This window comes from Fukomys damarensis, unplaced genomic scaffold (assembly GCF_012274545.1).
Source record: "Fukomys damarensis isolate Sample0158 unplaced genomic scaffold, DMR_v1.0_HiC HiC_scaffold_7, whole genome shotgun sequence".
In the NCBI taxonomy this organism is placed as follows: Eukaryota; Metazoa; Chordata; class Mammalia; order Rodentia; family Bathyergidae; genus Fukomys; species Fukomys damarensis.
Window position 1 is genome coordinate 20,321,618 of NW_022900919.1, and position 24,936 is coordinate 20,346,553.

Genomic DNA, 24,936 nt, shown 5'->3' on the forward strand with positions numbered 1-24,936 from the left:
AAAAAAAAAAAAAAAAAAACTTCAAACCAACTTTATGTAGATAGTACTATTATTCCAGCTAGCACACAAGGGGCTAAGCCTGAGAAGAGCTAAAGTTGCACATAAATAAAATGATACAGGTGAGATTTGAACTAGGGGAAACAAGTAGAATCTACTGTCACTGTGCTAAACTGTCTCTGAGCCACAACAGAATTTTAGGCTGGGAAAACCATAACTGTATATGTACTGAATAGAGATCATTTCAAAAGCTATTACACAGAAGACACTCTTTACTTGCTAAATTAAAGAGCAAACTGGAAAAGATGAGAGAGTAGACTGGGAGACCAGTTGTTCAGGTATTATAACAGAATAGTTGGTTATTATAATTAAATACTTAACTATTAAAAATATTATGTTATAAACATGGGTATATGCAAATAGTAAGAAAAAGAGGATTCACATAATCACTTTATGTAAAAAATGTACATAAAAGAATGTTTAAGCTAAAATGTTAATAGTGATTATATCTCAAAATTATGGGTAATGGTATTGTCTATACTTTTTGTGTTTTCTACATTTCCTGTAATGAAAATATTAACTTTTCCTGATTATAAAAACATTTCTTTAAAGGTCCCTACAACAGCGCAGGCAGGAAATGATGAGCACCTAAAATAGAACAGGAAGAACAACTCTAACATGTTAGAATGGAGAGAAAATAACAAAGTTGGACAAATAGGCAAAAGGGAGAATCAAGGAGGCCTTCTTGGTTTTTAACGCTGGCAATTACAGGGGTCCCTCGAGTTACGACCAGCCTGACGTATGAACAACTTGGGTTATGACCAGACTTTTAGTTTTAACTTACGACCAAAGTCTTGAGTTATGACCTAAATGGAGCCGCTTGTGCTTGAAGATGGTCTCAGATACAGATTTAATCCTTAAAGAGTTCTGGAAGGAACATTACAACATCCTTTCCTGTGTGGCGTTAACTGAGAAATTCCGGGCCAATCTGCCCACGTATAGGAGAGACTTTGAAGGCTGTGTAGACAAGCCTGAACCTCAACTGACCAACCTGAGTTACAACCAGCCCTCAGGAACGAGTAAAGTTCATAAGTCAAGGGTCCATTGTAAGCAGGTCACAGTGATAGTGACAGAAACAGAAGAGACAGATTTTGAGTAAAAGAAATGAATTTTACTTTTACTAATGTAATGCCCCATGCCTGGTCAACATCCAAAACAAGTGAAATGAGTGGCTACATTTCAAAAGAAAAGGGGCAAGAAACAAAAAGTTGAGGTAGTAGGATCACAAGTTCACACCTTACCCAGACAACTCAGTGAGACCTTGTCTCAAATAAAAATAAAAACATAAAAGGCTGGGGATGTGACTCAGTGCCAAGGCCATAGGGTCAGTCCCCAGTATCCACCCCTGATAGAAACAAAAAGACTTAGGAATTCAGAAATAGATGGCAATTAAAAACATATACAAGTTATGCAGTGAGAACTATTTAAAAGTTTTATTATTATTAATTTTTTGGGGGGTATAGGGCTGGGGATCAAACCCAGACCCAGGGCCTTGAGCATGCTAAGACAAGCACTCTACCACTAAGCTACACCCTTAGCCTGAGAGGACTATTAAAGGAATAAAGTGGGGAGAACTTTTAAAACATTAAGTAAATTACAAGGGAACCTCCTATGAGCACCTGACTTCAAATTTAATGTATCCATCATGACAAATTTTATTTTTTTAAACTGACACATAAAAATGGTATATATATACAGGGTACCATGTGATCTTTTCATACACGTTATACAGTGTTTAAATTAGGGTAGCTATATTTATCTCTTCAAATATTTATCATTTCTTTGTGGTAAAAACATTCAGAATCCTTTATTCTTGCTTTTTTTTTGAAATAAACAGTACATTATCATTACCTATAGTCAACCTACTACTATGCAACAGAACACTAGAACTTATTCCTCATAACTAATTTAGTACCCATGGACTACAGTACTCATGACTGTAACTTGGCACTCTCCCCACCTCTCCAGCACCCCACTGTCCCAGGTCTCTGGTAACCAGTATTCTACTCTCGAGAGGGACCATACACTATTTGTCTTTCTGTCCTCTGCCCTTCCTTTTCGTGGTGGTACTAGGGATCGAACCCAGGGCTGTCACTCCGAGCAACATCTTCAGACCTTGTATATTTTTTATTGTGACACAGAGTCTTACCAAGTCACTAAATTGCCCACATAGGATTCAAACTTGCAGTCTTCCTGCCTCAACTTCCTGAAGTGCTGGGATTATAGGTGTGCGCTACCATGCTGTGGTCGACTTATTTCATGTAACATAATGACCACCCAGTGACTTATTTCATGTAACATAATGACCACCCAGTCCATTATATTGTTCCAAATGACAGGATTTAATCCTTTTTTGGGCTGAATAGTAAGTATTCCATGGTTTACAGGTATACCACATGTTCTTTATCCGCTGGTCATTTGCTGGACACTTAAGAGTTTTTCCATTTCCTGGCTATTGTGAATAGTGCTGCAATGGACAGATACAGGAGTACAGATGTCATCTCAACATACTGATTTCATTTCCATTGGATGTACACCCAGTAGTGGGACTGTGGGATCATATGACAGGAAGAAAATTTTAAAAGTTATATAAAATATAGGCTAATATTTTAATGAACTTTAGCTCTATAAGGGGAAAAAGTCAGTTTTAAATGTTATCTGAAATTTAAGTTAATAAAATAAATACAAAAATATTTGTCCTTATTTCCAAGGTTTCACAAAAATCCTAAAGCATGATCCTGGCAGCATGATCCACTGAGGCATATTTGCTTATAGGTAAAAATTATATTCCTTTAAGTTACACAAAACCCTGGCCAGGTAAAATCTACCAGGTCACCCTATCCCATAAAGTTGCACCTTTCTCTAAAGATGTCTCTTCCTTCCTCTTGACCAAGTTCTCCTCTAATACTGTCTGATTACTCTTAATTTCCTTACTTTATTGGCAATCAGAAGAACTTAGTATACAAATACCCTTGCTAAGCCAGGTGAAGTGCTGCACGCCTGTAATCTAGCACTTGGAAGTCTGAGGCAGGAGGATCACTATGAGTGCAAGGCTACCCTGGACTACATAGTGAGACGCTGTCTCAAAAAAAACCAAAAAAACTTGCTACCAGTTAATTTAGTCCAAATACCACTTTTATGTATGAACTAACTTTACATATATTTCATAGGTTTGTTATATTCAGGACTCCAATGTTTTGAGCAAATCCACTTGTCTAATTCTTTTTTTTTTGTTGTTTTTTTGTTTTTAAACCAGGGATCAAACTTAGGACCTTGTGCTTGTAAGGCTCTTGTCTAATTCTATTTGATTTATCACCCCAGGTTACAGGCCCACTGTCCTGTGTTATGGCTTGTGTCTAGATGTCTTCCCAAAGCCTCACAGGGCTTTTTCAGAGGTGGCTGAATCTAGATGATGTGACTGGTTCATAGTGCAATGCTAGGATTAAGGGTATGCGATTCCCAAATCAGACCACTGACTTGTTTGGCACTACCCTAATCCTGGTAGCCTAGATACAATTTTGTCTTTCTTGCTTGCTTTGCTACCTTTGCCCACCATGAACTGTTTCTCCTCTGCGATGCCTATCTGCCATGCCACCCTGCCTTGGAGCCAGCCAGTTACAGACTGAAACCTCTGCAAACTGTAAGCTAAATAAACCTCTCCTCCTTTAACTTCCAGGTGTTGGTTATTTTGTCCCAGCAACAAGAAAAGTAACTAGGACATCCTTCAATATCTCCCGAGGGAACTTTACCTGAAATGACCCTAGAAGAACCTCTCCCAGAAGCCTTCCCAGACCCCCTCTATACCTCTTCCCCAGGGTGGCAATTAGTGTGGCTTCTCTCTCTGACAGAAATCAAAGCTTTTTACTGAATAAGACTGGGAACTTGGGGCCACATATTTTTTTTTTTTTTTTAAGGCAGGGTCTATGTAGTTCAGGTTGGCCTTAAACTCACTAGTAGCCCATCCTGACCTCAAACTTGCGGTGATCCTCCTGCCTCAGCTTCCTAAGTGCTGAGATTACAGGCATGTATCACTATGCTGAGTTACAGAAATGGGGTATTAGCCTCAAAATAAGACAGAGATACAATGGTTCAATTACACAACCACACGGCAAATTCTTCAAAAATGAATTGCTAAATTAGGTTTTAAAATTACAATGTATGAGTGCTGGGGATTTAGTTCAGTGGCACTGCACCTGCCACACAAACACAAGGTCCTGAGTTCAATCCCTGGTATCAAAAAAAACAAAACAAAACAAAAACATATGACTGAAAAGATAGGGTAGGAGGCAGAGTAAAAGAAAAAAAATTCAGTACTACTTGTGACCTTATGAGGCAGTTTTAACACCTTCAAAATTCCTGAAGTTGGGCTGGGAATTTAGCTCAGTGGTGCCACTGCCTGCCTCACAAACTCAAGGTCCTGAGTTGAGTCTCTGGTACAAAAAAAAAAAAAAAAAAAAAAAAAAAAAAAATCCATGAAGTCTAGTTTAGAAGTGATATTTAAAGGTCAAAGGGAAGGGTTGGGGAAAGGAAATGAGGGAAAAGAAAAAAATATGAGAAAAGGAAAAAAAAAGGTCAAAAGAAAATATGGAAATAATTAGTGAGGCTTCTGTATAAACACTGGGGACATGCCATAGTAAAACCCTCATTTGTAGAGGTCCTATAAAATCTAATGAACTAACAAACACCAGGCCTGGAGTATCGAAGTGAGGAATGTAAGAGAGAAAAATTTCAGGAAAATAAAGTGCAAGGAAAATTTTTTTATGGGATGAGCCAAAAATAAACTTTCCTAGTAACCTTTTTATGGAAAGGTCATGGGCCTTTTGGGGCTCTGATTGGGTGCATCTAACAAGGTTGAGAATTTCTCACAATTGAGGAGTACTAATTTTCTCCTGGGCCCACTTCTGAGAAAGAGTAGTTTCAAAGGGATTGACATGCCAGTCACTCACATCTCAATTTTCTTCCAAGCAATGCCATGCAATTCCATGCCTTGAAAAGAAAAATAATTGTTACCTGAGCACCACTACAATTGGACTTTCACTTCCAGTTATTACCATTAACCCCTTCCAGATCATTAGTGCCGAGGAGACAATCATTCCAAAATTTAGGACTTGATAATACAGCTGTAGGAACAAAAGAGAAGAAATCAGATCCACCACTGTCCCCACTCAGAAAAACAACAAAAGCAGTATCTAAGTTTCAGGTGGAACTCAGGGCAGCTGAAGTCCTGAGACATTCTTTATAATGTTATAATAATTAAACCATCAGCTCTCAGAGCAGCCCTCTTTCTCTCACCCACAGTACCCCTATGCTCTGCTTTATCTGTCACAACACCAGCTACATTTATGCATCAACTTTTCACATAAATTCTTTCATTTGGGCTTCACAACCATCCAGCTTCAGTTCACATCAAGTTACATAACAGCCAACCGTAATGGATCTCAGATTCTAACATCTTCTAGTACACAATTTTCTCCAGTAGTTATAAGCACAGGACAGTCAACATTTAACTTCATCCCCTCATTTATAATTGAGAAAATCTGACTCAGAGAAAAGACTTCATCAAAGTCCTGCAGCTTGTGAATCACATGGCTTTGCGACCAGCTTTCTCTTTCACTTCCACAGATTCTTTGTGCAGCTCCTTGCAACACCCAATGGGTCAATGTCTGCTTGGGTTGACTGAGAGGTGAGGAGAGAAGACTGCTGACTCCAAGGAGCTGGAACATCTTGAAGATGGGATGTTTTGCCAACTTTAGCAGAGATGGGCCTTACAGGGAAAACAAGGAAGCTTCCTAAGGGACAATCAGATAAAAATTATTCAGCCAAACTGTCACCATACCTCACTAACCTGCCTTGATACTTAAAACAAACATCTGTTCTCAGCAGAAATCTATGCCTTTGTTATTCCTCAATAAATCTGGGAGTTTGAGTCAGTTTGGGGTTTCATTTTGATGGGGTCCCTTGACCCTCCTCAAAGATACTCTTTGAGCTGGGCGTGGTAGCACATGCCAGTAATCCCAGCACTTAGGAGGCTGAGGCAGGAGGACCGCTGTGAGTTTGAGATCAGCCTGGGCCACATAGTGAGTTCCAGGTCAGTCTCAACTACATAGTGAGACCCTGTCTCAAAACATTAACAACAACAACAAACCACAAAAAACAAAAACAAAGATATTCTTTGCCTCTCACCTTTTTCACTAGCCTCTCTATCAGGGTTTACTAGCTCGAACCCAGTATTCTTTAATGCGTGGGTAACTTCCACTATTCCACAAATTCTACTGTATCATCCATCATGTTAATAAGCAGATACAATACCAGAAAGGAATTCCAACTGAGGGAAATAATGCTAAGCTAAATGTGTTGGGCCAAGACTGGAAAATGGGTACAAACAGAAAAGGGTGGCTAGACACCATGGCAACAGTTTAAGGCTGGCCACTGTGCTATTTGCATGTGGCCTGCCCTCACTCTGTAGGGTGTACTTCTGTTCCTACTTTTACTCGTCCTAAACTCTGCAGAGCCTATTTCTTTTCTAACTTTAATAAAATTTTACTACTGCTTAAAAAGAAAAAGGTGCTTAAAAAGTGCTGGTAGAAATCTGAAATACTGTATTAAGGTCAGATTATGGAAAACACTGCCAGGCATCCACACCTGGGACTCTGGCTGATGTATGAGGACTGCAAGTCCCAGCCCTGCCTGGGCAATTTAGTGATATAGTGACACCTGTCTTTAAAAGGGGGGATTAAAAGAAATTAAAGGGGGTTGCTGGGGAGGGCCTTCAATGTAAGGCCCTGGGTTCAATCCCCAGTACCAAAAAAAAAAAAAAAAAAAAAATCCTTAAAGCAGAGATTTTAGCTCAATGGTTTTGCCACCTGCCTCACAAGCACAAGGTCCCAAGTTCTATCCCTGGTACTAAAAAAAAAAAAGATCCTTAAACATAGATTGAAAATATAGGCCTGAAAAAACATTCACAATATATTTTAAAGTAGAAAAGCCAAAGTTTCAAAACTATATACAACATAAGCTAATTTTTACTATTAAAAAAATATACAATAGTACACAGGATCCTAATGAGATAATTAATAATGTGAAATAGGAAGTAAAGGGCTAAAGGTGTAGGGGAAGTGGGAAGGATGGGGGAAAGGTAGTAAGGGAGAGGAAAAAAAAATATGAAAAACTGAAAAAATGGAAATAAAGTGTTTGTAAATGGGGAGGGGAGGAAGGGGTTGAAGGGAGGGCAGGGACAAGGGAAAAAAATGAGAATCAATACCTATTATGTAAAGGTACAGAATCCCAATGATGAATGTAACTGTATTGTATACCTAGATTGTATCAATAAACTCAATAAAAAGAAAAAAAAATATAGAAGCTAGGCAGGAAGATCACAAGTTCAAACCTAGCCTGGGCAACTTAGTGACTTACCAAGACTCTGTCTCAAAATAAGTAATAAAAAGGGGCTGAGTGTGTAGCTCAGGGCAAAGGCTCTGGGTTCAATTTTAGGATTGATTGAAAACAAAAAAACAAAAAACAAAGGAAAAAAGAAAAGGAAAGAACAGAATTAAATAAACTAACTATATTAATGGTTAATGCGATAGGAGATCAAGATGTGGCAGGCCAGGGATTTGGCTCAGTGGACCCACCACCTCTCTCACAAACACAAGGGCCTGAGTTCAATCCCCAGTTGTGGCAAAGCCAGCTGGGGAAGTAGGCCTGACCTGTTAATTACAAGATCCCAGAACACATGCAGAACATTTCCCAAATCCCTGAACGTGGGCTTCTTGCAAGAACTCAAGCAGGTTTTTAAAAGGATGGCCTGGATCAGATATCAGCCTGAGATGTGGGATCCTGGCACCGACCCGTATGTAGAAGTTCTTGTGGGTTTCCTTGAGATCTGGATGGTATAAAAGGTCACAGGTGCCAAGAAGAGCTTGCTATTGTGGCTTTCCCCATGATAGCCCACCCTGCATCCTTCTGGGTATACAGTATACCTGGCAATATACAGTATACCTGGTATACAGTATACGTGGTTCAGAGTTCCTGGCCTCGGTGGTTAGCAGATTTTTCCTTAGAACCTAACTAACAATTGCTTGCAGAAACTCCTGCAATTTCTCAGAAACCACAAATATCCTCCACAATTGTTTTTTTGGCAGGAGGTCTGCAAGTAGCCAATGTGAAAGCATTAATCAGTTCTTGATGCTGACTGGCTACTGCCCTGTAACTTATTTCTCACAGGTGCACCAGCATTCCTGCATTATAATAAGTTGCTGTACCTGGTGTAGCTAACTCAAGGATTCTGGATTTTGTTCTTCTTAAAGCCCCAAGATCCCTGAGATGCAACCAAATTGCCCTGCATCTTCTAAAGGCTTTATTAATATAGTGTTTTATTAAGTTAAATTACACAACTGCAGGACACATCATATTTAGGGTTTCAACTATAAGAAGAGACTTTATAGGCATTTTTATGACCATATTTGAAATTTGCAGTTTTTCACGATTCACAGGTGCTGTAGAAACACCGAAAATTTTAGAGGTCCACTACAACATTTTTAACTTGTTTTTTCCTCTTTTACTGTGCCCAAACTGGCACAACCTGATATTTAGTGATACATATATATAATTTTTTTTTTTTTTGGTACTGGGGATTGAACCCAGGGCCTTACACTGAAGGATCTCCCACCCCCCTTATTTTCTTTTAATCCCCCCTTTTAAAGACAGGTGTCACTATATCACTAAATTGCCCAGGCAGGGCTGGGACTTGCAGTCCTCTTACATCAGCCAGAGTCCCAGGTGTGGATGCCTGGCAGGGTTTTCCATAATCTGACCTTAATACAGTATTTCAGATTTCTACCAGCACTTTTTAAGCAGTAGTAAAATTTTATTAAAGTTAGAAAAGAAATAGGCTCTGCAGAGTTTGATCCCCGGCACTGAAGGGGGAAAAAAAAAAAGTAAAAGTGAAGAGTGAAACTGGCTCTCAGTGCCAGGGATCAAACTCCGGACCTTGATCTTGCCAGGCAGACCTGTTGCCACTGAGCTAAATCCTCAGCCACTCTACTTTTTAAAATAAACTTTGTCACTGCTTTTTGCTCATTTTGTTCAATTCTTTGTTTTGAGGTAAGAACCTGGACTCTAACTCCAGAAGGAGATACAAGCACCATAAAACCCAGGAATGATTATTTGGCAATCCACTTTTAGAAAGAGCTACCCAGTAACAGTTATATCTAGGAGTATAATATGTATTGTGCAATTTTCATTTCATTGTTTACCCACACTTTTTACTTTTTAAGTCAATTATTTCTATCAAAGTATTGCATATATTTATATACAAAGAATATATAATAAAAACAGTAATATTCTAGCCATGGTAGGTCATCTACCGTGAACATTTTCACGTCTTGTAGTGCTTTCTTCTGTTGCTTACTCTCATGCTTCAAAAACTAATTGTTTCTCCCATTTCATAACAAGTAGTTAACAGATACCCTAAATTTATGATGACCAGTCCAGAGTTCTTACATCATTTTTAATTTTTTCCCTACTATTAACCTATTTTTCCTGAAAACTTAAAAATTATCATTTATTTTTATAAATGAAGGTAATTTCTGGAAAGATACACAGTAACTAGAGATAGTAGCTGTCTCTGGGAAGAGGAACTAAATTAGGAAAAAAAGTACTATATTACCAGTTTATTTGTGTTGAAAAGAGTCATGTCATCTGTTTCTTTTTTTCTTTTTTTTGATACCGGGATCGAACTTGGGACCTTGCGCTTGTGAGGCAGGCAGCGGAACCACCGAGCTAAATCCTTGGCCCTCTGTTTCTTTTTTATAAGAAGTGTTTTGGTTTTTGTCTTGTACTCTTGAGTTAACTACTTTGAAGGTAAAGATAGGAAATTTTATTTTTTATTTTTATAAAATAAAAAAAGGTTAATAAAACACATAACTGCCAGGAATGGTGGCGCATACCTGTAGTCCCAGCACTCAGGAAGCTGAGGCAAGAGGATTGCTGAGAGTTCAAGGCCAGCCTGAACTGCATAGAGGCTCTATCTCAAAACAAACAAACAAAAAATAAATATAATACATCCAATGAATAGCTTTTAAAAAAAAAGTAGCTTCCTAGGGTGTGTTGGTGTACACCTATAATCCCAGCACTTGAGAGTCTAAGGCAGGAGAATCCCTGTGAGTTCGAGGTCAGCTTGGGCTACAAGGTGAGATCAGGGTCAGCATGAACTACAAAGCAAGACACCGATGCAAAAAAAAAAAAAAAGGAGCTTCATGTTTTAAATTTTTTTTTACCATATGCAAGTATCACCTATTCAAAAATAAACTGCTACCCGAGTTCAATCCCCAGTACCAAAAACAAACAAACAAACAAACAAAAACAAACACAAAACTGCTTAGGGACTGAGGATGTAGCTCAGTGGTGCTGCACCTGCCTGGCAAGCTCAAGGTCCTGGGCTGAGTCCCAGTACCAAAAAAAAAAAAATAAAGCAAGCTGCTTAGGGAGTTGAGGGTGTAGTTCAGGGTTCAATCCACAGTGTGTACACACACACACACAAAAGAAAGAAGCCAACACACCTGTACACCTTTAATCCTAGCACTTGGGAAGAGGAAGCAGGAGAATCACAAGTTTTAGGCCAACCTGGACTACATAGTGAAATCTTGTCTCAAAAAACCAAAATAACAAAAAAGCTGTTTTGGTTTCTTTTGTTCAGTTCATGCTAATGGCCAGAACACTATCTGATATGCAAGAAAGAAAAGGAAAAAACAGACTTTTTGTCAGACACAGGTGTAAGTATCTGTTCTGTGAATAATGGAGTAGTGTGAGCACGTGATCATCTAAATCACCTACAGTGAGAAAACAGGCACAGAGAGGCTAGTGATGCACTCAGGCCTGCACATCTCTGGCTGACAAAGCAGCAACTACCATAACTCAGGCCTCCTACATTTCATCTCTGCATGATGGTGACTTTTTTTTTTTTTTTTTTTTGGTTTAAGCAACAAACATTTATTTTCTTGCAGTTCTGTAGGCTAGAATCTAAGATGGAGATGTCTTCTGAGGCTCCTCTCCTGGGCTTGCAGATGGGGGTCTTTCTCCCTGTTTCCTTCACTCCTCCTTTTATCAGAGCAGTTATCATACTGGATTAAGGCTCACTCGAAGGGCTTCATTTTAAAGGAAGTCCCTCTTTATAGGGCAAATCTCCAGAGGCAGTCACATTCCAAAGTATGAGGTGCAACATCCTGTAGCTGGACTGCTTGGGATCAGAAGCATTTTGAAATTTTTTTTCAGGTTTTGGAATATTTACATATATGTAATTTGACAGCTTGGGGGGAATGAAACTCAAATCTAAACAAGTAAATCTGTGTCTTATGTACATCTTATGCACATAGCCTGAATGTGACTTTACGAAGTATTTTCAGTGCAACTCCACCTTGCCTGACCTCTCCTCTGAGGTCGGGTGGAGAGTTTTCTACTTGTGGTATCACATCAGCACCCCCAAAATCTCAGATTTTGCAGCACTTTGGATTTGAGTTTTGGGCTTAGGGATGCCCAACACGTGTTAGGATCAGGACTTGAACATATGCAGTGGAGGAATTCAGTTTGGCCCATAACAATTGGGTACGACCACTCTCACTCATGGGCAACAGATTCTTCAAGACTAGAAAACCTGTCAGAATGCATATACTAATTTGCCCTAGTAAGCACCTATAGCTTCCAGATGTTTGAAAGAAAAGCAAGTGGAGACATCTTTGGGTGATCAGGTGAGCCAGCATAGCTCCCATGCTATAGGAGGAGCACTCCTTTTGCCCAGCCCTGCCCATGACTCCTCTTTCTACTTTCTATCAGCTGTGCTTCTGGCTTTGGGATGGAAGTGGCGGGGGGTAAAGGAAGAAGAATAGAGGAAAGAAGGAAACTCTTTGCTTAGCTTCCTGCATCTTTGACTAATCCTTTGTCTCCTTTACTGGTGCCACCTTCTAGCCCCAACCACGGGAGACTCCCTGAGTGTCTGATCCCAGCATAGTCATGACCCCTGAACTTTAGACTCATATTCACTTGCTTACTTGACCTCACCACTTAGATGTCAGGCATATAACTATCAAAAACTGAACTTCTGAGTTGCTCTACTCCTGCCCCCCCAGATACACCACATCTCTGATAGAACTCTAGCCCTCCAATTACTCAGACCAAAAAATATTAGAATCAACCTTTATCCATCTCCTTCATATCCTATATTCATTCTGTCTTTAAAAACGGATGCAGAATCTGGCCACAGCTAGCACCCCACTGCTACACATGACTATCTTGTTCCTAGAGTGCTACAATAGCATCTCAACTTCTTCCACTCCCTTTACACAGCCTATTCTCTTTAGGAGAGACAAAAAAAATCTGTTCAAATTCAAGCCAGAAGGGCTAGGGATGTAGCTCAAGTGGCACTGTGCCTGCCCTGCCTGGCAAGCACAAGGTCCTGAGTTCTATCCTTTATACCAAAAAACAAAACAAAAACACAAGTCAAATGCAAGCCAGATTATGGCTCTTTCTGAAAACCCCTCATGGCTTCTCCTCTAATTCAAAGTCAGAGTCCTTACAAAGCTCCATAGGATCTGTGACTGCTGTGACTTCCTCCTCTGCTAATGTCCCAATTCACTCTGCTCCAGCCAAGCCCAACTCACCTCCCTGATGTCCCTGGAACACAGCAGGGACACCTGGCCTTCAGGCTTCAGCACCTGCTCATCCCTCTGCCTCAGGTGTCCCCACACCTAAGGTCATCACTGGGTTCAAGCTTTCACCTTCCTTAAGAGATCTATCCAGGCCACTTTGCTTAAAATTGCAACTAATCTGCTGGTTCCTGCAGGACTTCTCATCGGACCTACTCTGTCTTGTTATTTTCCTTTTCCTTTCTACACACAAACACATACACACACACACTTTTTGGTTTTTTTGAGACAGGGTCCCACTATGTAGTTGAATTGAGACTGATCTGGAACTCACTATGCAGTCCAGGCTGGTCTCAAACTCACAGCGATCCTCCTGCCTCAGCCTCCCAAGTGCTGGGATTATAGGCATGCAGCACCGCACTTGGTCTCTCATGTATTTTTGTTAGTCTCCCCCACTGGAAGGTAAACTCCACTGGGACAGGGATTGATTGCTCTGTACAACGATGTATACCCAGAAGAATGTCCGCCTCACACAGTAGGTACTATACTGTAACTGCAAGCTGAATTTTTATCTTATTCAACTTAAATGAATTTCAATTTGAGAAGCCACACCTGGCATGTGGCTGTCATACTGGGCAGTACAGGTCTGTTTCCTCATGTGACTAAGGAGGAGGAGGGGGCATGCATGTTAAGCACCCTGCTGGCAATGACAGGTACTCAGGGCATGGCCCCTGCCTCCCTCACACTGCTGCAGAAACCCACAGGAAAGGAACCACACCAGTGGCACAGCTACTGGCTATGGAGGAAGAGGGCTAAGCACTTTTGTAAAGGCAGGTATGGAGAGAGCACACTAACATGACCCCATGAAGAAACATGACATAAAAGATGGCGCGCGAGAGAGAGAGAGAGAGAGAGAGAGAGAGAGAGAGAGAAGAGATTTTTTTTGGTACTGGGGATTGAACTCAGGACCTTGTGCTTTTGAGACAAGCAGTGGCACCACTGCGCTAAATCCCAGCTCAAGTTATATTTTTATGTACATCCCAATTATCACATTTCTATGCCTCCAAATCACTCCAAGGAGCCTTGAAAACCTTTAGAGTGGCTTTGAGGTTTGCTAAGAGGCTTGAACAAGGGACCCAGGAAATACACTGCTTCCCACACTAAATCATTCTGTACTAACTGCTGTTGAGGGCAGAGTTTTCTGTATAGAGTTAGAAATTTTCCTCCACCACCTATAAGTAAGCTTTGAAAAAGTCAATTAAGTCTGAAACTCAGCCCCTCTGGCCCCGGTACAAGGGATGGGGATACAGCTCAGCTAAATTAAAATGAAAGAGCCATAAAACAGTGGTGTCCCTGGCTGGGTTTTGAAAATTCAAACATGTTAGGGTTCTCTGGACCTCAGATCTTTAGAGTTAAGTCACAGAGACCTGTGCTTTTCACAGATTCAGATTTAGTAATAAACAGTGCCTGATAACTTTAAATTCAAAGGTAATTGACCGCTGCAAGTGTTCTACAGATCAAATCCATCCACAGAGACTCAGCTTGAAAACCCCAAATCCCTCCAGGTGCACTGGGGGAGATGTACAACACCCAACAGTGGTTCTAGAAGAAAAAGCCTAAAGAACAAAGATTTCCAAGACAGTCTTCAAAGACATGGCCAAGAACGTCACTGAAACTGCTTGCTGGAGTCTCACGTGAAGAGTCCATCTCCAAGTAATTTAAGTTGTGCCTACATGGGAGACAGTGGACTCCTTGGCGGGCAAAGGCAGCGGGGCAGGAGGTTCGGTGAAGTAGGTCTTGTTGGGAGAAGGCTCTGTCTCCATGTCTGAACAGAAGACCATCTTCTTAGCACTATAATTTTTCTCTGGAATTATCTCTTCTCCGGTGGCCATGGTGACCCTGTGCCTGATCACCTCGGAAGCCAGGTCTTGGTAGGGCAAGTTGATGCTGTTGTTCACAGTGCTGTTCTGTGCCATGGCTGGCACCCAGAGCTGAAGGAATCTCAATGCAGAGCACCTTTCAGACCTGCTCAGCTTAGAGTTTAACAGCTTCCATGCCTCAACTCAGGGCTTGGCCTAAGAAATGCACTCTGTTCCCACACCTGAGCTACTGCCCTGCCCCAGAGGAGCAAACAGCCACCAAAATGACCACCAGATGGTGACTTTTCAAAAGGGAAATCTTTTTTTATTCAGATGACTGAATTGAGGAAGTTGGACAGGAATTGACAAAATAGGGAAATGAGCTGGTAAGAAGCAAACATGGCCAAGCAGAGGACAAATGGTCAGGAATTCGGCTTTGACTCCATTTTCCAAACTTTTCATGTTAGAGCCAGGCGTGGTGGTGCACGCCTGTAATCCCAGAACTTGGGAGGCTGAAGCAGGAGGGTCGCTTGGTGTTCAAAACAAGCCTGGGCTTCATAGTGAGTTCCAGGGCAGTCTGACCTACATAGCAAGACCCTGTCTCAAACAAACAAACAAACAAACTTTTTATGCTAAAAATATCAACAGCACTGGTTAGGACAACAGACTTTGGCCCCAGTCTATAGCCTCTAAGGGAAGAGTTGTAGAATTTCAAAGAAACTACAAAGTATAGTTCCATGATCTCTAATTCAGTCATTCAGCAGGGCAGATGTATTTTAGAATTCAGAATTGGCCCAATTTTGAAAAGCCAATACCTATACATACCATGCACACATAAAACTCATAATTCAACCACATTTAAGATTTCTGCCACAAGCAGGGTATGGTGGTGCACACTTATAATGCCAGCTACTAGGGTGGCTGAGGTAGATCACAAGTTAGAGACCAGTCTGGGCAACCAAGAGCCTATCTTAAAAGAAAATTTAAAAAGGTCTGGGGGTCTAGCTCAGTGGTAGAGAACCTGCCTAGCATGTGTGAAGTCCTGGGTTCGATCCCCAGTACTGGGAGAAAAATAATTCTGTAGCAAAAAATAAAAATCCACAGTGAAATAAAAACTGAAAATAGTCAACATACCAGTCTATTCAAATCTGTCTTGTTCAGGAAAACTTTCCATTTTCAGAGAATGTTATGGCTGAGCCGCATGCTCAATAGGTGGGGCTTTTGGGAGGCGACTGGATCATGGGGATGTGATAGTCATCAGTAGCTTAGTCTGCAGAGAAGTTTATAGCTAACTGTGAGGTTAAGAGGCAGAGCCTGGTTGGAGGAGGTAGGTCACTGGGGGCATGGCCAGGAAGGGCCATCTCCCTTCCTCCACATACTCTCTCTCTGCTTCCACTGAAGATGAGCTGTTTCTCTGCCATGATGCCCTTCTTTGGAGACAGCCAACTATGGACTCAAACTTTTACAAACTATTAGTCAAAATAAAAGCTTTCCTTAGAGTTGTCGGTGTTAGATATTGCGTCTCAGCAACAGAAAGTAAGAGGAGTGGGCTGTAGAACTGTCAGAGGACAGTTACCTAACATCGTTAAGATACGTTATGGCACTTTGCTTTCGGACACGGTCTAGCCATGCTGCCCAGACTGCCCATGAACTCCTGGGCTCAAGCTCCTTCTGCCTCAGCACCTGGAGTAGCTGGGACCATAGGAATACACCATGATGCCTGCCTTGATTGTCTGTCTTGTCTTGTCTGTCTGTTTCTTTCTCTCTGCAGTGTATGGAACCCAAGGCCCTCCTCACACTAGGCAGTACTCTATCATTGAGCTATCTACGCAAGCTGATAACTGCTCTTTAAAAGAAAAACAAGTAACTTAGAATTTATGATTTCCTATGCCTCTGCAAGGTCACCGTTGTCGCCCTTGTATTCGCCCTTGTCCTTATGCTCAGACACATCCTATTATAAGGTGGAATTTATCTAATCATCAAGGTCATCCGCTTCATTTGTATAGCAGACAGGAGTTGAAAGCCCTCGGATGAGTAACTGATTGTTTCTTAAATGCTGCCTACTTGCGCAGTGTGCTGTCAGTCTATGAGCTGAAGCCTAGACAGAAGCACACTATCTGCTAAAACAAATTATCAGAGCCAAGTCTAGATGGTTCTACTTGTTTTCCTTTTTTTCTCCCTCTTTCCTGCCAACATTCCAAAAAAACAAAAACAGGTATCAAGAAACTAAGAAAAACAGAAAACAGAAAATCCAGCAAAATAAAAGCTGATAATTTTTAGTACTATAATCTACTAAACTCCAATCTGGAAGTTAAGTTCTGCATATACATTTATTACAATCATTAAATAAACTATTATGTCACATACTGTCCCTAATATTATCTGCATAAAAGTATCTCTTCTGTGTGAATTATACCACTTTGACTTTTTCCTCTAGTTTTCTTCTTACTAGTTTGGTACTGGGGATCGAACTCGAGTCCTTGCTCTTACAAGGCAGGTGGAAGAACCACTGAGCTAAATGCCCAGCCCCTTCTTACTAGTTTTAGCATGTTTTTCTGTCTTTTTATTTTTACAGTATTTTGTCTTAATATTTATTTATTTTTGTTTTTCTAAGACAGGGTCTTGCTATGCAGTTCAGGCTGGCTTTGAACACATTATGTAGCCTAGATTGTCCTTTAACTGGCAGCAATCCTCCTGCCTCAGCCTCCTAAGTGCTGGAATAACAGGAATGCAGCACCACTCTTAGATGCGTATCTTAATATTTAAAGTACTTTTTTTTTTTTTTGCAGGAAATACAATTGGGGTTTTTTATCCAATTGAACAATATACTTTTACTGTACTATCTTTTCAGTGTGGTCTTCAGGTCACTTATATTTTGTCTGTGGATAGGACTGGGCTTAAGTGTAACATTTTTGTTTTCAGCAAACATATAGACACCAATGAGCATCACTTAACATTGATAAAGAAGTAAGCTGATCACTAGGATGTCACAATGCCAAATGTGCAAAATTTAGCTTCTAAATATATGAAGTAGTGATAAAATTGCAAGGAAAAAGAGACAAAATCATAGATATAGTCAGAAACTCTCAATAATTAATATAGCAACAGGACAGAAAATCAACAAGGAAATTAAAGATTTGAACATTTCCAGCAAACTTGAGTTGAGATATTTACAGCAGACACATTCACCAACAGATATACTTGGAGTCCTTTTAAGTTGATACAAAACAGGTACCACGGTAAACTATCAGCACCACAAAACAGACATCAGTAACACATTGTAAATTATACTCTTACAGTATATAGGAATGAAAACAGAAATTAGTAACTGAAAGACATCTGAAAAATACTCCAAAAATCTGAAAAATCAAATGACACACTGCTGGATAACCAATGGCAAAAGAAGTAATCAGAATTAGAAACTATTCTGAATTGAATAAAAATAAAATACAACAGTAAAATTTGTGGAATATGCCCAAAGCAGTACATAGAGAGAATTCTCAAAACTTTAAAGGCTTATGTTAAACTGGGCCTGTAATCCCAGCACTTGGGAGACTGACACAGGAGGATCCCCAAGAGTTCAAGGCTAGGCTGGACTACATAGCAAGATCCTGTCTCATAAAGAAAAGAGAAGAAAAGAAGAAAAGAAAGGTTTGTGGTAAATTAAAAAGAACTGGCTGTGGCAGCTGTCTGCCTTGTAAGCCCAACAATGTGGAAGTCTGAGGCAGGAAGATCGCCGAGTAGGGAACCAATCTGGGAAATTTTAGTCATTTATCAAGACCTTGTTTCAAAATAAAAAATTAAAAAGGTCTGGGGATATAGCTTAGTGCAAAGGCTCTGGGTTCAATTTCCAGTACAGGCCCACGTGGTGGTAAATGCATATAATCCCAGCACTTAGGAGGCTGAGGCAGGAGGATCACTGCAAATTCAAGGCCAGGCTAGGGTAGTTAGTGAGTTTAAGGCCAATCTGAACTACATAGTGAGACCCTGTCTCAAAAACTAAAAAACAGTCCAGAGATGTAGTTAGGTGGCATAGTGCCTGCCTGGCAAGCACGAGGCCCTGAGTTCAATTCACAGTACCAAAGCAAACAAACCCACCCCACTAAACTCTTAAAAAAAAAATCCAGTACAAATAAGACATTAACTGTTGTGTTGTTTACACTCAATACTTCATCACCTATGGTCCCTAATCATACTAAATTCCTTCCTGCCTCCTGAAGAATTCCTCAGGACCAGCTAAGAAATTTAGGCTCAATCTGTAGACTGTTTTACATAAATCATGTGGCAGCAAATGACAGTAAACAGCTGTGGCATTTTAACCACAGTCAAAGCTGAACATGAGGACTGTGATGAAAGAAAATCCTCCCAATGAGCAGAACTCTGAGCAATATAGTAGTTGTTCATTTTGCCCAGAAGGAACGATCACCGTTAAGTGTGGATTCACATTGATTCAAAATGACTAACAGTTTGACTGGATCATCAGAGACTTTGAAAGACTATCTCAGTAAAGCTGGAGACAAGAGATTTGAGAGCCAGGCATGGCACACACCTGTGGCCTCAGCACTCAGCAGGCTGAGGCAGGACTGCCATTAGCTTGAGGTTAGTCTGAGCTACATACATTAGGGAGTTCAAGGCCAGCACAAACTACACAATGAGACCCTATTTGAGGAAAAAAAAAAAAAGTATGAGGAAAAGAGACATGGACAAAGCTCTCCAAACAGGTATACAAAAGTGAATGAAGATAACCAAGCTGGGTAGTGGGGTGGTAGAATGCCTGCCTGGCAGCATGAGGCTGTGTGTTTGATCCCTGGCACCGGAAGGAGAAGAAATCTGCTTTGGTACATCTACATCATGCGGTACAGTGTGCCTACCCAAATGTTTAAATAATGAGAAGAGAGCAAAGTACCAAACAATATCTGTACTATTTCTCTGTAAATATAATATACAGCATGTGCTTAAAAAAAAAAAAAAGCCTGGGGATGTAGCTTGGTGGTAGGGCACTTGCCTTGAATGAGGAGGTCCTGGTTTCTATTTCAAGCAGTCCAAAAAAATCAAAGTGAAGATAACTGTGTTCCATACAAACGCTCCTCAAATAATTACCTTAGCAGAGGATCTTAATAACCAGATGGATAAAACAACATGTTTTAGTTTTTATAAGTTGAATATTAAGTTTTTAAAACTAAAGAGAGTCCTGAGATGGCTTTTCACACAAACGTCACCTCAAGATGCATCAAAAACTCTCATTTTGGGGCCAGGGATTTAGCTCAGTGATGCTGTGCCTGCCTGGCAAGCACAAGGTCCTGAGTTTGATCCCCAGTACAAAAACAAAAAACAAAAAACCCCCAAACTCTCATATCAACCAGTGGTTTGCTAGAACCTAACTGTTATGTTTTACAAGTCAGTTATTAAACACAGTGCTGTTAAAAATTAGTACAAGGGCTGGTCATGTGGCATATACCTATAATCCCAGCATTCAGGAGGGTGAGGCAGGAAGACTGAAATGAGTTTGAGGCCCCCAGTCTGGGATAAAACAGCTCAAAATTAATACAGTGAGCCCTTGATTGTTAACTCGATTTATTTGCAAGGGCTGGCTGTAACTCAAGTTGGTCAGGCTCCTCCACACAGCCTTCAAAGTCTCTCTCCTGTATACAGACAGATCTCAGTATCCTCAGAGAGACACTGGCCCAGGATTTCTCAATTAACTTCGCATAGGAAAGGATGTTATAATGTTCCTTCCAGAACTCTTTAAGGGTTAAACCTGTAACTGAGACCATCTGGAAGCACAGCTGTCAGCATTTGGGTCATAACTCAAGACTTTGGTTGTAAATTTAAAATTCCAGTTGTAACCCAAGATGTTCACGTGTCAGGCCAGTCATAACTCTAGAGTCCACTGTACAAGGGTTTGGTGTGTGGTTCAGTGGTAGACTGCACTGCAATCCCAGGACTTAATGTGCCAAGGCAGGGGGATTTCTATGTCATGGCCAGCCTGAGATATATTTCAAGCTGGAGGATACCCTGGGCTACATAAGAAAACCCTATCTCAAAAAAGAAAAGATTGATTTTTTTTCTTTTAATACAGTTAATAGAACAATTAGTTAATACGACAATCACATTACATACTTGTTAAAATGGCCAAATTCCAGAACATGTGACAACACCAAATTATTTGTTTTTGAAACAGGGTCTTGCCATGTAGTTCAGGCTGGCACTGAACTCCTGGCAATCCTCTACACTATGGAGTACACTACCATATCTAGCATTTTTGAGACAGAGTCTTGCTATGTAGACCAGGCTTGCCTCAAATTCATAGTACTCCTGCCTCAGGCCTCCACGTCCTGGAGGGAATGGTGGGAATGCAAGACAGTACAGCCACTCTAGAAGATTGGGATGGTTTCTTACAAAGCTAAATATGCTTTTATCATATGATCCAGTAATTGTGCACCTTGGCATTTACAAAAACCTGAAGGAACCATGATGTCCTTAAGCCAGTGAATGGATAAGACTCTAGTACATCCAGATAATATTACTCAGGACTAAAAAGAAATGAGCTATCAAACCATGAAAAGACATGGAGGAGTTCAATCCCTAGCACTGGAAAAAAGAAAAAAAAAAAAAAAAACACACCCACAGAGGATCTTCAATGTATATTACTAAGTGAAAGAAGGTAGTTAGTCTGAAGAGGCTGAATTGTGTATGATTCCAATTAGGGTATATGACATTCTGGAAAAGGCAAAACTATGGAGCCAGTAAACAGATCAGTGGCTGCCAAGGGAGGGTGATGAACAGGCAACATACAGAGGTATTTTTAGGCCATTGAAACTATTCTGTATACTATAATGGTGGATACATGTCATTACATTTATCCAAGCCCAGATTCTACATCACAAAAAGTGAACCTTAAATACAGCAATACAAGCTTATCAATTTTAACAAACACACCACTCTAGTGTGGGACATTGATAATGGTGAAGGGTAGACATATATCAAGACAAGAGTATATGGGAAATTCTAAACTGTCCTTTCAATTTTGCAGCAAACCTGAAACTCCTCCTAAAAAAAAAAAAAAGAAAACTCTTGGGGATTTACCTCAGTGGTTCTGCAGCCTGCCTCCCAAGCGCAAGGACCCAAGTTCGATCCCCAGTATCAAAACCAAAACAAAACAAACCCCTCTTTGGGGCAGGAATTTAGCTCAGTGGCTCTGTGCATTGCCTTACAAGCACAAGGCCCCGAGTTCAATTCCCAAGACCCAAAAAGAAAAAAAAAAGTTTAAAAAAATTAAATAGAGGAAAAAAAAAAAAATCAATGAAAAGGTTAGGTGTGGCAGTGCATACTTGTAATCACAGCACTTCAGAGGCCAAAGCCAGAGAATTTTAAGTACAAGGTCAGGCTCAACTATATACCAAGTTGTCTCAAAGCCTAACAAAATATTTTTTTCCTTCTTTTATTGAGTTTATTGGTACATTTTAGGAGGTATACAGTATAATTACATTCATTATTGGGATCTTGTACCTTTACATGACAGGTCTTGGCTCTCATTTTTTTCCCCTTGTCTGTGCCTAACAAAATATTGCCGAGTGTGGTGGCATATCTCTATAATCTCAGCACTGAGGACGCTGAGACAGGAGGGCTGCTGTGAGTTCTAAACTGCAGAGCAAGACCCTGTCTCAAAAAGAAAAAAAAAAAAGCCTAACAAAACAAAAAAGCAAAAAATAAAATTCAGTACATTTTCTGTGCTTCCATTTATATAAGATGAAAACTTCCTTATACTGACAAAAAGCAAAACAGTGGTTGCCTGGGTCTGGGGAACAGAAGACTACAAAGGGGTAAAGAGGATCTTGTGGGTCACAGAAATGTTCTGTATCTTGATTGTGACAGGTGCACACAACTGCAAAAGCTTAATAAACAAATAGGGATATAGCGCAGTACAAAGACACTGGTTCAAACCACTACTACAAAATCAATCTCAAACAAAACAAACATTTGATATGAGAGTGACATATAACTAGGCATAACTAGAAAAGCAACAATTTTTAAGGAATAAAACCCAAAATTTAGTTTCCCTTGTTTGATTAGCTGTCAATATCTATAGTCATCATCAATTCTTTTCCCCAGATATTACGTACAGGTAGTCTCTTATAACCCCCTTTCTCCATCCTCATGCCGTCCAATCCCTCCCATTTACTCCTAATAATCTCAAGAGGTTTATCTTTCACTAACCCTGAATGTCCTGATGCAATCAATTCTGCCCTACAATTATTCCATATAGGGAAAGAGAAAGGCAGGACCGCCTCCTCATTCTCTCACCATGTCCCTTTTCCTTTTGCCCACAATTTTGTTGTATTTATCACACTGTTCTATAATACTGTAATTAATACTTTTTTTTCTCTTTTAGTCTGGTAAACTCTGTGGGCAGGAAGCATGCCTTGTACATTTCTGCAGCCTCAGATTCTCTACCACACAGTAGATCTGCAAGAGTTCTGCCAACTTTCTTTTCATCTTGAATTGTTGAAATGCTAACCAACTCACAAAAATGAGGCTATTCAGAGGTGGGTGTGCAGTTCACTGGTGGAGCACATGCTTACCATAAGCATGTGTGAGGCTCTAAGTTCAATCGCCAGTATGAATAAATGAGTGTCTTTCAAGACCTAGTTTAAATGTCAGTTGTCCTTTGAAGGTTTTCTTACTGTCCTCACTGGACTCACAATTCAGATGTGTCTTAAGAAAGGATGATAATGACACAGTTAAGGCCTGAAGGGGAGTAAGAGGAGATATACCTACTTCCCCTAAACAGTAATTATAAACAGTGCAAATTATAAGTCCAAGAAAAAATTTTAATACTTGACATCAGGATAACTATTGATACCAAAATACTATAAAAAGATTGGCTAATAACCAAGATACACCTGAAAAGAGTACAAGATCCCAATGATGAAGGCAACCAAACTGTAAACCTAAAAATTACCAATAAACTTAATGGAAAAAATAAAAAAGATTGGCTGCAAGCAAAAGTAGACTCCACAGATATATTTGGTGTAGAAGACAAAAAGTCGCAACCGTTTGTAATGACTAAATCATAACAACAGGGTTCTCAGTATTTTTTGCATACAACTTAGAAGATAGAATAAGATTTATAGACAAAATCAGAAAGCCTGTGCCATCTACACCTGGCAATAAAACCACCGATTTAGAGGGCCAAGTTGACTCAAGGACAAGTAGACTGTTCGGATCCCGAGCTTAGAGTTCCCTGAAGAAGTCGGTTCAGCTCTCTGGGCCCAGCTGGACCGGAAGGGTTGCAACAGAATGAAAGCAGCAGCTAGGCTTTGGTGGGGCCTAGAGTCCCCTCTCCGAGCCACAGCATCCGGAGGGGTGGTCAGGCGCTGGCCCTCGTCTCTCCAGACCCACTGTGAAGAAACGGCGAGTCTGCCGTTTTGCAAGGTCCACACAACCAGCACCCCCAATGCCCACTCAGCGAGCGCCCCACGGTTTCCGTGCTGCCTTGGGTGAAAGGGGATGTGAAGACCCTCGCGCTCCACCCACAGGTCCCGAACCGGCTCCGGACTAAGCACAGCGGTTAGACGGCGCGGCCTCAGGCTACAGATTCTGAAGACGGGGCGCTGTTCGGGGGTCACACCTGTGAGGTCCTCACGACCGGCTCATAAGTCTGCACGATCCGGCCGCTCTGGCCTCGAAGGCACACTGGGAGCCCGCGGACACGGAGAGCGCCAACCTCACCTGTCTCTTGTTCATCCGCCGCACATCGTCCAAAAAGTCTAGAGAGAGCATGGCGGGGCCGGCGAGCGGGACGCAGGGCAAGAGAAAGGGTGCAAAACACCAACAGGCAGAACGGCAGGCGAACGAGGCCGGTTCTCAGCGGCCAGGACCCCGCGCCCGCACTTCCGCTTCCGGGGCGGGACCCTCCGCCTTGGCAGAGCGCGACCCTTCGGGTCTCCCAGTGCGCCGTCTCCGGGTGTCGCTTTCAGGGAGGAGCTCCCCAGAGGTGGCTCTCCACTGAGCGGTTCCTCCCCGAGGCTGCGACCCGACCCGGGTAGACAGGTCTCCGGAAGGCGAGTCTCGCGCCAGTCGCACCCCAGCTCCCGGACTGGGCGGGCCCAGGCTCTCCCTCGTACGGCGGAGCCGGGGTGTGGCCTGGACGTGGCGCCTGGCGGTTTGTTCTCGGGTTCTGCACGCTGCCGTCCCTCGCTACGCGAATCCGGCGGCGGAGCTGGTTTCCTGGCGTACTTTTCACTTAAAAGTGGACTGTAGTGGAGACTTTGGAAGTACTGCAGTTTGTAGTTCAGTAGAAGAAAATGCCCGTTACGATTGTAAAACAGCCAAAACAACGCTACAGTGCGATGAGGCCACTAGTGGTTCCCGTGGTTAGG

The 24,936-nt window shown here is 41.3% G+C and overlaps 2 protein-coding genes across 5 annotated transcripts in view; both read right to left on the reverse strand.

The window, feature by feature from the left end:
* The window catches only part of Sec11a (SEC11 homolog A, signal peptidase complex subunit), a 42,445-nt gene extending 17,776 nt beyond the window's left edge, over positions 1 to 24,669 (reverse strand). Inside the window, exons 1-2 of one of the 4 annotated variants that reach the window (XM_033761099.1) lie at positions 24,287 to 24,669; positions 5,068 to 5,177 (exon numbers count right to left, since the gene is read on the reverse strand). In XM_033761099.1, coding sequence (XP_033616990.1) covers positions 5,068 to 5,177; positions 24,287 to 24,337 — 161 coding nt within the window. In that variant the 5' untranslated portion in view covers positions 24,338 to 24,669. The remainder of the gene's footprint in view (positions 1 to 5,067; positions 5,178 to 24,286) is intronic. The other 3 variants (XM_019207055.2, XM_033761098.1, XM_010621115.3) reach the window with 3 other exon arrangements.
* On the reverse strand, positions 14,088 to 14,772 carry LOC117285212 (myocilin opposite strand protein-like). Its single transcript, XM_033761100.1, has one exon. It carries the CDS (start codon positions 14,669 to 14,671, stop codon positions 14,414 to 14,416), a length of 258 nt encoding a protein of 85 aa, XP_033616991.1. The 5' UTR covers positions 14,672 to 14,772; the 3' UTR covers positions 14,088 to 14,413.
* Positions 24,670 to 24,936: the final 267 nt, after the last annotated feature.